This window comes from Saccostrea echinata, unplaced genomic scaffold (genome assembly GCF_033153115.1).
Source record: "Saccostrea echinata isolate AGI-Se365-2 ecotype Australia unplaced genomic scaffold, CSIRO_AGI_Sech_v1 ptg000018l, whole genome shotgun sequence".
Classification (NCBI taxonomy): Eukaryota; Metazoa; Mollusca; class Bivalvia; order Ostreida; family Ostreidae; genus Saccostrea; species Saccostrea echinata.
Window position 1 is genome coordinate 5034572 of NW_026889767.1, and position 13604 is coordinate 5048175.

Consider the following 13604-nt stretch of genomic DNA (forward strand, 5'->3'; position numbering starts at 1 on the left):
ACGTCCCAGTAATTATATAGTTAAGTTCATAATACTATTCAAAACCAAGGGGAATGAAAATCACTTCACAAAAAGCATAAATTCACTTTAAGCATGTTCGCTTTAAGCATGTTTTACTCTGCAAGAAATTAAATAAATAACCAGTACCTGATAGTTGCATCTGTATACAATGTAATGCCAGCCATTTCTTTGATCTATGAGTTGACGTGTCATCCAAAAAAAGGTTTACGGGAACAGTCAAAATTGGCATATTCATACTTGAGTACAGATTAAAGTGCTGAAAAATATTATTTTGCTTGTTGCATAATAATCCCAAACTCAATCACAGGTTCAACTAACAACATGGAGAAATCTTGTATTAAGCTGTTCAAACTTTCATAGAAACCTTTAATATAGCATTTATAAAATAAAATATATTCAAACTTAAAATTTATTTATGACATGAATGCGAAAGTATATTTAAATTATATGCTTCTTACATTCTGGTTGATAGGTCCAGAAACCACCTCTGAACTTTCTTTTGTGTAGTACGATTCATTTTCATAAGTTTTTCTGTGTTTTAAGCTTTGTGACTTTTTACAATGCTTTCTATCACTTGATATAAGAAATGCTCTATTGAGAAAAAAAAATAATAGTCAGAATATTTATCTAAATTTAGGTACTTTTAATTTAATCTACTGTACAATAAAGCAATACTTCATTGGCTGAAAAATACATGTATCATCTAAATTGAATTACATAGCTTGCCTACATCTCAGTACAAAGTTAATGCAGAACTTATTACTCAGGTTCACGTCCCATTCAAAATTTTTACAATGTAACATCATTTTATTGAATTTTTTTTTATTATGAATTTTATAGTACAAAAATAAATTTTAAGGAATGAATTCTAGTTTTTTACTTTTGTTATACAAGCAAAGCATATTTAAAACAGTTTGTGCTTTTTTTAAAATTACTTTAGTAAAAATTCAATTAACATTAAATAGGACTTACTTTTCACTTTGGCAGCATGGAGGTTTAAGTAGCATGGGCTCTACACTTGAAATAACAGCTTCTTTTACATTTTCCTGATAATTAGAACATGGACAATATATAAAATAGAATGTAAATGTGAATGTATTTGCGCAAAGAATGTCAAAGTTTTCATTTTCGTTAAGTATGATGTGTTAATTTTCACAGTCTTTTCGCTTTGATTTTATTTGAAGTTTAGTATGAGACTGTTTACCTTGACATTTTCTACAAAGCTTTAAATAATTCCCATCTGCTCAGTTTCATCTGATTCAAATATGCACACCTCATTTTTAAAAAAAGCTGTGTTTTCATCTGCAGCATAACAGAATTCTAAATCACTTATCCACTTCTCTCCGTACGCAGGATTACTTTTTTCTCCTAATGAATCTACTCTGGGATACCTATTATATATACATATTACATTAAGTTGTAGATGTGAAGAATATGTATTGATCAAAATATAGTTCTTGACTTTTGGTCATCACAAGAGTGACAACATGCATGAAGTATATTTAAAATAAATGCAAATCAATCACCTTGTTACAGACTTTGTAATAATACTCATTTCACTACAATGGCTAGTTTACTTATTATATATCAAGAAATTTATTTACATTTATCTGATGATTTTTTTGGAAACATTAGGGTGAGTAACTGCCATCTTTACTATTGCTGATGGTTTAATAGCCCACATTGGAGTACTGTCATCATCATGGCTATATACAAAATATAAAATTATAAGTGATACAAATTCACTGATAAAGAGAGAAATACATGAGATACAGGATAGACAGTGTATTAAAATAGTTATCCTCTATTTTTCTATTTCATCATGCAATACTTCAATAAATTGAATATTTACTTTAATTAGGAACTCATTCCAATCAAAGGAACCAAAGCATTTTCTTTTGATTGAAGAAAATGGAGGAACATCCTCTACTCCACACTGTTTTAAGATGAAAACAACAAAAAAAAAAAATAATAAAAAGTGTAAGAATTTGTACAGATATGTGCCAAAAGTGAAGATAATTTTTTTTCCTTATATATTTCATTGAAAACAATATTTTGTTAAATCACTGGAATGAGAACATTTCTTGACAGATTTTTTACCACAAATTTCTTGATAATCCAAGAAATTGTTATATTTGATAAAAACATTAGTTTTTATCTGATCAGCATCAATACTTAAAAAATATTGTAATTTAAGCATGTTAAGTGTGACATGAAAATTTAGTTCATATATGCACAATGAGTTATAAAGTCAACATTGATCTTGAATTTTAGAACTGATGTAAGCATGGTAAGTGATGAACTATCTTTTTCTAAAAAACTAAATATGTAATGATCTTTTAGAAAAAGATAACTACACATTTTATGATTTAAGTACTGAAATAAATAATGAAATTAGACAAAAATTGACCATTTGTCAGTGATTAACTATATGTGGTTTTCAATAAAATATGTAGAGGACAAATAAAATTACCTTAATTGGCACAGATCTGTAGATCAATATGAAGCATGCATTATTTTTTGGACAAATATATATGCATTTTGAGTTTGAAAATTTTATGCTAAGACTTAAAATGTAATATAATGTTTAAAAATATATATCAAGTAGGTCTAATTAAGAAAATCTGACAGAACAAGTCATTCATTGTAGAAGATGAGATATTCTGGAGAGAGAGAGAGAGAAAGAGAGAGAGAGAGAGAGAGAGAGAGAGAGAGAGAGAGAGAGAGAGATGAAATTTCATTTGTTGAAAGTTCTGTAGAACACTATATATATATATATATATATATATATATATATATATATATATATATATATATATATATATTGACTAGGCCTAGACATGGTTTTACTTACCACTGGATGTGTTGTAGAATTCATGAGAACATAAAGATAAAAATCTGCTTTGGATAAAAACGGAAACCATTTTGACTTTTGTTCGATCAAAATTAGTTTTTTCCTCAACGGACACAGATTGATTACATTTCGATGGCTGGTCATCTCGAAACGTCACATGTTCAGTATAATTTGTCAGCTCATCGAAAACGATGTCTTCTTGAGAATCTTCCGTGAATAGTGGAATATTTTCACATGAATCGCTTTTTGCATCGGAATAAAAATGTAAGATATTCTGATGAGATACAGACTGAAGATGTCTAAGATAATTTCCACGGTGACCACTCGAGTAATCACATAAACTGCACAGGTACTTTGCGTTTGTTAAATTCGCCGCCATCTCAAATAGCATAAACAAAACTCCTCGGATATCTCGCAAACAAGTGTTGGATTTATCCGATGAGTTCTGATAGATCTAAAATGTAAACAATGAGAAGCGAAAGGTAACACTTTGTAACATCCGGCCAAAAAGTTACAAACTTGGAGTTTTATTGCTTAGCTTTTCTTTTTTTATTCGGTGTTTTCATCAATTTGTGTTAATTTCATTTTACAATCGATCGGAATTAGACCAAATAGTTATTTTTTAAAAAGTTTTCTACAACAAAATGCAGTTTACAAAATTCCCTTCGGTTCTTTGATGACGCAGACGGTGTCGTATGGTATCGTTGCAGGATGGAGGTAGGTTAAAGTTCTATACTCTATCCCCCCTTTTTATTGATTTAAATTCACAATAATTGAAAAAGATACATTTATGATAGATAAATTGATGGGAAGACTGTCTTTTAAACGCAAAACAAAAAAAAAAAAACTTTTTAGAGAAGCAAGATTTAAAGTATATTAAAAAGTAATAAGAAATTCAATGCCCTGGCCTCGGGGCCATAAAACTTAGACTAGCTCACTTTTGATCTCAGTCTCACGTTTACCAAAGAAATAAATAGTAGAAAAGTGAGACTGAGATCAAATGTGAGTTCGTCTAAGTTTTATGGCCCCGAAGCCTGAAAATTCTCTTGAAAGAAATTGAAACAATTTTTTATTTTTAAATGAGTTTGCATGGCCACCAATTTTTATTTTAAAATAAATATTTGTGGAAAGACAACACGCTTACATTGACAGTATAAACATATATCAAGTCATGTAATAATTACATCTATCTTTTTATTTTTTTTTTAAGATTAAATTTAAAATCAATGAATAAGATGATACATACAAGAAGTTAAATATGAAAACTTTTAAAAACTTAAATGCACAGAAATATTGTTCTTCAGTAGTTTAGGGATGTAAAAAAAACAAAAAAAATTAAATAAATAAAATGATCAGAATCGTTGCTTTTTGTATACCCCCCCCCCCTTCATCTCTCGCTCTCTATGTTTTCCATATTAAACTTACATTTACAATTCAATTTTAGGAACTCAGTCAAGACTCGCAGATAACACAACTATCCGAAAGTCAGAATCTTTTTCAAGACTATGGTGCACAGAACGATGATTTAGGGAGAGGACAACAGAATGACTTAAAAGAAATATGCAAGTACATTTTTATAGCATTGTTACAAATTATAAACTAAAAAAAGTTGTGTCAATATACATAATATATTAGATATATTTTTATTCTTTGTACGACAGTCACATTTATATATTCATCATAATTTTCAAACATTAAATTACAGTGAAGGAATTAAAGTCTCTACGATCAGAAGTTGCAGAACTTAAAGAGATGTTATCGAGTAATGTCCAACAGAGACCATTCCATATGGCATCATGTTCATTCAAAGTAATAATACCCCCCTCCCTCCCCCCCCCCCCCCACACACACACACAAAGTTGGGTTTAATACATTCAGGTGTTAATGCCCATAACAGTTATTTAATTAAATTATTATGGATAATTCATAAATTCATTGATATGAATTTAATAGAGAAATTCTAAATATTTTGTGAACATTCTCATCGAATATCTTATCTAAAAATTCTCTGTTTACAGGAGAAGCTGCATCTATTTCTGAGACATTTGTTTACCAAAAACATGTGGCTTGATCTCCAGAATGAAGAATACCAGGTGAGAGAAGCTGTCTAAAGAATTGCATTACAAGAAAATTGAAAGACGATTGTTTAGTACATAAACTAGTAATAATAATATTAATTATAATAATTTTTTTTCCATTCTATATAAGTCTGAAGTGAAGAAATGCTTACAGAGGGATGGCAGATCCTCGGATATTGATGCATTGAAAAAAGTCAACTCGTTTTCTATGCTGAAATTCACAGAATTCAGAAACCAATTCAGAAGGAATGTAAGTTTTCTATAAATGAAAACTTTATTCCAATGCAATTAGACAAGGGTACATTTTTGTTGTTCTGCATTCCTTACATGCTCCTTATCAGTAAGGAATTGTGAAGCTCTTGGAAAATTAGATATTTAATTATCAGATCGATGACAAAATGGAACTTAATTTTGATCGGTAGATATTGTTGACATACATCAACTATATTTTCACAAATACAACATTCAGTGTTCTCTTTAGAAGATGAAGTTTTCAGTTCAGTTTTCTTAAAGAAAAAAATGAGATATCATTCCTTCATTATAAAAGTATTAGAATTCAAACAAAGGGTTAAAAATTGATTCTAACTGGCATAACTTTAACAATGGGGGTTATCGTGCGTAATAATTAACCTCAAAATTTTTATTTCATTCATACTCTCATATGTATAATACATGTAATGTATAATGATTACAGCTTGTACAGAAGGGAAAAGTGGACCTCAGAAGTTTGAAATTGGCAGAGTTCTGTAGGGTAGTCTACAGTCCATTCTGCAGATCAGGAGAGGATATTTGCTCCACTGAGAGACGCCGAAATGCCTCACTGTTTGTAAGTACATGTATAAAGATAAGTACTGGTATCCTTTACAAAATTTAAATTCTTGTTACTCAAAATTTGTACGTCATGATTGTCATGTAAAGATTTTGAAAAACAAGAATTATTCATCACAGCATCAAAACTCGCATGATGCAGCATTTTTTCCATCTTAAATATTTGGTAGATTTATTGGTATGCATGAAGATTGTTTTATAATACACAAGTTATCTACACAATATAGGCCATTGGTGATTTCCGTTTTCATATCAACACTTTCAGAGAACTTTCTTGTATAGACAAAAATATTTGTCTATACAAACCAGAATCAGACCCAGAACCAGACCCAGCAAGAAAGCCATTTCTGGAATGATTTCAAAACATACATTCAAGAGCACCGCGGCCAAACTGAGGATAAATGGTTAAAGATGGAGGAGCTTGATGGCAGAAGACGAAACAAGTTCCTCAACAGTCAAAGTTTGGTTTTTCCTGATACAAATAGATATTTATGAGTTACTCTGGAATGTCACAATACAATTCATTACTTCATATTATACCGGTATTTTTAAAAAATAAAGCAAGATTTTATTAAATTGCATAATTACACAATGCCAATTTCAAAATATATAAATACATTTTTATTGATTTTAGATGCTGCCAACTCTACACTCATTAGTTAATGATAGATGAAAAAATGTAGCAAAAATGTAGAATAATAAATAAGACTTGATAACAATGTTGTGTTCTGTTATCATTTAAATCATTTAAAAGATATTGTTGAAATACACGTCAAACTTGGTGCCCTGCACATTATAAGCAAAAGATGAAATATTTTGATGGGTAAAAAAATACATTTCCCAGGAAAGAAGAGGAAATAAATGCAACAATGTATTAAAATCCAGAAACCGTAGTACCTGGTATAACTTATGTTCAACATGTGTATTATGAAACACATGTTCATTCATGGTGATAAAAACATATGTTAAACATACGTTTTACATATGTTTTCAAACATATGTTAGGCATATGTTGTTCGTTTTTCATGTTTAACGTATGTTTCAAAACATATGTAAAACGTATGTTTAACATATGTTTAACATACGTTGCAATTTTACCTGTGTAGGTGCTGGCACGAAAAAGATCCCTCACTGCTCAATGGCCCTGAGTGCCTAGTATAGGTCAAAATTTGTAGCCCTCCACCGGCAAGTGGTGGCGTCTCCATATGAGTGAAAAATTCTCTAGACGGACGTTAAACAATAAACAAACAAATAAAACAACTCAATCAAATATAAATGAAGATTTACCTGAGGAATCATAAAGCCACCCAGAGAATAAAGAAAATGTTTTCCCTGCTCGTCCTTTCAGGAGGGCAATATGGACAGTATCACCAGTAGTAAGGTTGTATATAGCAAACGCTGTGGAATAACTCTTTTCCATTCTTTTCTGTGGTCGGTCATTTAGAAAAAGTTTAGCTAAAAGTGTCTCGTTAGTATCTATTGTCCACGAAAATACATACACACCATCCACAGGAGAGGTAAAAAGACCCGTGCTTTTATTGTAAGCTTTTCCAACATTGGTTATTATATTGTCAAAACGGACAATTCCTGGCTGACTATCTCCCCTTAAAGATGCAAAAAATCCAACTTTCCTTTTCACGCCACTGCATACTGAAAAAAGAGCCTGCTGTTTTTTTATAGATTGTTTGGGTTTAATAAATTAGGAGTGTTTCAGTACATCAGGATGATAAAAAGTACATGTAATCTCTTATCTTATAAATGGAATCTTCTTTTGTTTAGTTATATTTTTTATACACATACGAGGGTTGATCAAAAAGTTTGCAAACTAATTGAATAACTTGTGTAAAAAATAAAGTTAGGTTTTAGTGTTTTTCAAATAGTCCCCTCCTGTTTTAATGCACATATGCCATCGCTTTGTCCGTGCTTGAAACACTTGTTCCAAGTAGTCACGTAACATGTTACAAAGCATACTGTTAACAACAGCCCAAGATTTTCCCGAGTCTTATATTTCTTACCACGCAGGTTAATTTTAAAAACAAGAATTATTCATTTGTCACAAGTTGCCAAATCTCGGCAATAGGACAGTTGGATTAGGATATCTTTTCCCAGTATATAAGCATGGTGTGCATCACAACCCGACTTTTCTGTATCTAACTTAGTTTTAGTATTGGTGCTTTCTCTTTATCATATTTGATGTGTTAAGAGACTAAAGTAACTGTTATATTAAGGGATCAACAGCTATTTTATTGTTAAGATATTCAACTATTTTTTTTTTCAATTGTGACTTGAAGATTTAATCATAAATTGTTCAACTAAAAACACATTACTTTCCCAACTTATTTTCACTGGGCACCCAGAACGAACTTCATTTTAACCATCTCTCTTTCTTCAGTAAAACAATAGGTTGAGATACGTTATAAAAGATGTTTACTGTACATCCAATTAGTAACTGAACTTGTGGCAAGTCCGTTGCCTTCATAAACCTTGTACAAGTTAATATATATTACTGCAAAGGGTTTTCTAAGATTTACGTTAAAGTTTACAACCGATTGCTCGATTACGACTGATTTAACCTTTTTGTCACAAAACATCTACATATCGACGTCATTTTCTGATAGTGACGTTATAATTATGGAACAAAATATTACTTAACACATGCTATTTAATGATCATGTTTATGACTTTATATATGCCAAATTTCATTATTTTTATTGTGTTGATGTAGATAAGGTATAGTTCGAGAACTTTTCCTCACCCCTCGTAATTTTTAAAAAAAAGCGTGTGATATCATTTAAAAACTTTACAGACGACTTCTCATTTCGCTTCATGTTAAAAAAAAAACAAATAAAAACAACATATGAATATATACATAAGGTGAGTTTTAAAGAGAAAACTTGATTTCTTCATAAACCGTCTCTTTTGTCCCTCTATAAAGAGCACCTATCATTTAAAATGAAAATTGATCCACGTAAAATTTAATTTTCTTAAAAAAGAAAACTTTTGCGGCTTTTTCAAATAAATAATACATGTAATTCTAAAAGTTATTGTTCCTTGCTGAGGAACAGACATCCTTAAAAGTTTTTGTTTATCTTGACAAGTAATTAAGAATAAAATATTTTTTTTGTTAAAATTTTTTTCTCACAGCTGTAACTGCAATAATCCGAATCACAACATTCTTCACATCTATTCGTAGCTCTTCTACCAAATATGTTTGTGATTCCATTACCACATTCCTAAAAGAAACAGATACCTTGATTTATTCTAAAAAAGAAATTGCATGGATCAATAAATAATTAAGTACTTCACTCTTGTTAATATTGTCAATTTAAGGATAATAACATTCTTTTTCGATTATTTCATAACAAAATAATACAAGGACTTACCGATCTTCTAGTACATTTCATGTCGTAAACATGGCCTCCATGTTTTTTTCTGACTGACATATGACAAACCTAAGCAAAGTCAAACTAATATATAATTTTTTTTTAATGTACCTTAATATACTTTAAAAAATTAAATCTTCAGAAATAAAATCTGGAAAAACTTGAATAAAAAATTATTGGCTGCTAGAAATATTTCAAAGCAGAAGTTGTTTGTTCACAGTGAAAGATAAGTGAAGTTCTTTATTTTTATGCTGGGGTTTTGGCGAGGGTACATCTTAGCATTGGTCAACCGCCGGGCGCAGTGGTAAGAGCGTCTGTTCTAGAGTCGCAGATTTAGGAGTTGCTTCTTACGTCGCGGGTTCGAATCCCACTGTGGGACGTATAAACCGGAGTCCCGTGTCGCAGTAGGTGCTAGCATGAAAAAAAGACCCCTCACTGTTCAATGGCCCTGAGTGCTGAGGATAGGACAAAATTTGCAGCTCTCCACCGGCAAGTGGTGGCATCTCCATATGAGCGAAAACATCTAAGAATTTACATGGCGCCAGGCGCGGGAAGCTAGATTGTTATCGTAAAGTGTAAAACATGATGAGTCCCCTTAGAAGAGCTTTGACGGCCTTTTACCATCATTTCTTATTTTCAATTAACTGAGTGAACAACCGTTTGCTTTTACCTCAAGAATTTTCTTTTGAGCTCAAATTGTTCACTGAAATCTTTTTCTTTATAAAATTCTTCCTTGTTTCGTTAGAATTTTAGACCCGACACTAAAATGAATAATCCTTACTTAACCAACAATTTTATTAAAAAAGCATCTTCAAAGACAGCTTGTAAGAGATGTACAGCTCCCTTTAAAGATGAAAGAGTGCATATCTCAGTTTGTTCTCCTAGTGTAACCCTGAACTTAACCCTTGTGTCTTACTTAATTCCTCGTTGGCACCTGATCTCAACTCTGAATTTTCCAGGGGTCCGTGTTTTAAGCCATCTTTTACATATTTGTATTGTTTATGGATTTTTTTTGAGATCGACCACTGTTCGTTATATTCAATTTTTACATTTATTCTACATTAAACATGGTCCACAAAAAACATGTTATAGAAATGTACGTTTTCTTCTCTGTGAATGCAATGGTATTGAAAATGCTGAATGAGTCAAGAAAAACCTCAAGATATAAATGACAACAATATTCAATTTTTATCTTATTTTTAAATGTTACTGGAAAGAATTCCAAAATCACAGACCTCGTCATAATTGCAGCGTGTAATTGTGTCACAAAGAGTCGGGTCTGACACGTGCAAACAGTTCAAACAAAGAGGTCCTTCTCTCTTCCTGGGGTTATCTGAATAGGCGACAAACTGAATATCAACTGTGAAATACATTGTATTGTAAATGTGATACTTTTCCAAAAGATATTTTCACAGTGAAAATATTTAAAGAAATATATGTTTTTTTCCCAGTGAATTCTACTGTAAAAAGATAAAAATAGGGACAAAATTCATATTTCTTCAGATTGATATGAAATCTAATTCCCTTGTAGGACAGAAATTACGAGGCAAGCTTTCCTTTCTTTCACTCTGCTCAGAGATTGGGTAAATTCACTTTAATCATGAAAATTCCATCAACAGAATACTAAGTTTAGGAAATATATCTAATCATTTGAAATTGTTACACTTTTGATGTATCTTAACTGTGGAAACATCAAATTGTTAATCCTACTTCCGTATTGCACAATGCATACGCTTGAAATACTGTAGATTCCTTATTTTTCGCGGCGAGTACTTAATACAGCGAAATGGCTCTTTGACGTCAAATCGGGAGAACAATGATTCGCGAGTGGACGGTTGATCAAGAGTTTTTATATGGATTTCAGTATCATAAAAATAAAAGCGAGTAAATTTTTTTCGCGAGTGGTGCTTCTCGCGAAATTACGCGATAATTATTCCTCGCGTACTTTTAAGAATCTACAGTAGCGTTTCCTGTTTACAGTATGGGAAAAGCATTCAATATTATGTAGCACGAAATATTTGCAAGCAAAATAAGATATGTATACAAACCTTCTGATCTACACAGATGTTTATTGCAATCTTCAGATGAGCAGCATTGGTAACAACCATCAGAGGAATTGTAGGTTTGATTATTGCAATTCTATGGAAAATATTATTGTAATTGCAATTTGATAAAACAAAATATGTGCAAAAATATTGATTTCTAAATACAAGCGATTTGTTTTTAATCTGTAATTTGGCGAGAAGCACCAATCGCGATATCAAGTCTTCCAACAATCTGTCGGAATTCCCATGGGTACCAATTGCATCTCTTTCTAAGCAGACCTATTTCTATATTCATATGAAACAGAACTTAATTAAAAACTTGTACATGAGATGAAAGAACCATGATATATCGACGACGTATTATCAATTAACAGTAGTTACTTCCATTCATATGTCGACTCGATATATCCCACTGAACTTGAAAGATACCATAGAGTCTGACACATCTATTTTCATATTTAGATATTTTACTAAAAAAGACGTTTATATTAACCCAACCAAAAACTTTATAATAAACGTCAGGACTTCAACTTTTTATCGTCAACTTCCCTTACTTGTGTAGGAATATACCCATATCACCTAGGTATAGGGTTTATGTCTCCCAGTCAATTCGATACGCAAAAGCATGCTCTACGTACCAACAAATTTTAAAAAGGAGACAAGTTACTGACAAACAAGTTGATGAATCAAGGAAATCAACGCTCCCGTTTGAAGTCAACATTTCGCAAGCTCAATGGTCGATATAATGAACTGTCAGCAAATACATTCTATCATTAAGTCGAATTCTGACTGAAGTTTTTCATACTAATTGTATGACAATTGTTTACACACTTAATTGTCTACAGATTTTCCAGTGTACCCGATCATGACAAGGAGCACACGGCGGGTATGACCGGTTGACGAGGAATGCTTACTCCTTCATGGCACCTGATCCCACCTCTGGTTCTTTTAGGGGTCAGTGTTTGCTCTGCACCCGATTTGTTTCAGTGGACGTCTGAGCTTGATTATACAGGGTGTCCCAGAATATATGATACCATTTCAAGATTCTGTAAAACCTAATGAAATGAATACTGAATTACAACAAATGCATGATAAACATTGCATATACTGTCCAATTTTATTCACATAATTTGACAGTCATTAAAAAGAAAACAAAATCAGTTCACTTTGAAAAATGCCATGGTTTTTAAATGCTGCCCTCAAAATGACGTTCTATCTGTGTAATGATAATGTCTAGACGTTGCACAAAATTCTTGAGACAACAGCGCCTGTCTCGGTAGTAACTTCTAGATTTTCATCAGAGGTAAACCTTTTATATATGTCAAGGATTCTGGTTTGGGATTATCATCAGTAACTTAAGACTAGAATTGATAATTACAGTTTCAAAATGAGGGTAGCTAGCTCTTTTTATAATCCATTTTGATTGAAATTGCAGTTTTTTGCAAAAGTTTGATGTAAATTTGTAATATTGCAATTTCATAAGTGTGAGAATTTTTTTGGGAGTAGTTTGTTGCTAAAAATTGTACTTATTCAAATATTTTGAGAGACATATATCAAAGAAATTGGCCAAGGGATGTGTTTGTGGTAGGTATTCCAAATGGTATAATATATTTTGGGACACCCTGTACTATTCGTTATCTTCATATTTCATTATACCTATCTAAAGAATTGCATTTTTAAATCTATTTAGTCAATAAAATATTAGATGTAACCTAAGCTAATATTGAACATTAAATGTCTTTTACTTACATCTATTGTTGCACAACCTGTGGAGCCAAGGCGTAATATAAATCTTTCTTCCGTTAGGTGCAAATAATCACCTGTGTCGTTCCTTTCGATGGATGTATAGCATATCTGTAAAATAGACACAGACGGTAAATGTACTACATAAATAAGCACACTCAATATTTAGCAAAATCACGTTATATCAGGCACCAAAATCTTAACAATGTAATTAGTCAGTATTGAGCATATTAGCTTGTACAAAAAAAAAAAAAAAAAAAAAAAAAAAAAAAAATTAACAAAAAGCCCCTATCTTAAACCCTAAAAGAAATATGTTTACTTTTTTCTCTCTCTCAAAATACACATGCAGAATCCCTTTCTAACCGAATATATTTATATTCTGAAATAATTATTCACAGTTTCTTGATTGATTTGACTTATAATGTATTTGCTAGGCCTTAAAAGCAAGAACGTGTTATACTTTATAAATTACAGTAACAAATGACATCGACATCTCTGAACTAATGTCGGACTCTGAGGACAGTTCTATAAGTAATTCAAGATATACAATTTAAAATATTTCCAAGAAGAAAAAAATTAAAAAATAAAAATAAAAAAAGAGAGAAAATTGAAGAAGAAATCATTTAATGTAAGATTTGGTACACATGTATTT

General features: G+C 31.3%; 1 protein-coding gene across 1 annotated transcript; it reads left to right on the forward strand.

Annotated features, from left to right (window-relative positions):
• The first annotated feature begins 3586 nt into the window (after positions 1–3586).
• Positions 3587–6276, forward strand: LOC133189462 (uncharacterized). Its single transcript, XM_061324832.1, has 7 exons — positions 3587–3592; positions 4320–4437; positions 4581–4684; positions 4894–4968; positions 5084–5203; positions 5648–5779; positions 6091–6276. Exons 1-7 carry the CDS (start codon positions 3587–3589, stop codon positions 6274–6276), a joined length of 741 nt encoding a protein of 246 aa, XP_061180816.1.
• Positions 6277–13604: the final 7328 nt, after the last annotated feature.

Bases quoted from the DNA above. Each gene is read 5' to 3' on its own strand.
- LOC133189462 (XM_061324832.1), top strand. The intron at 4,685-4,893 runs GTAATAATACCC...CTCTGTTTACAG, and splicing joins TGGCATCATGTTCATTCAAA to GAGAAGCTGCATCTATTTCT. The intron at 5,780-6,090 runs GTAAGTACATGT...TATACAAACCAG, and splicing joins GCCGAAATGCCTCACTGTTT to AATCAGACCCAGAACCAGAC.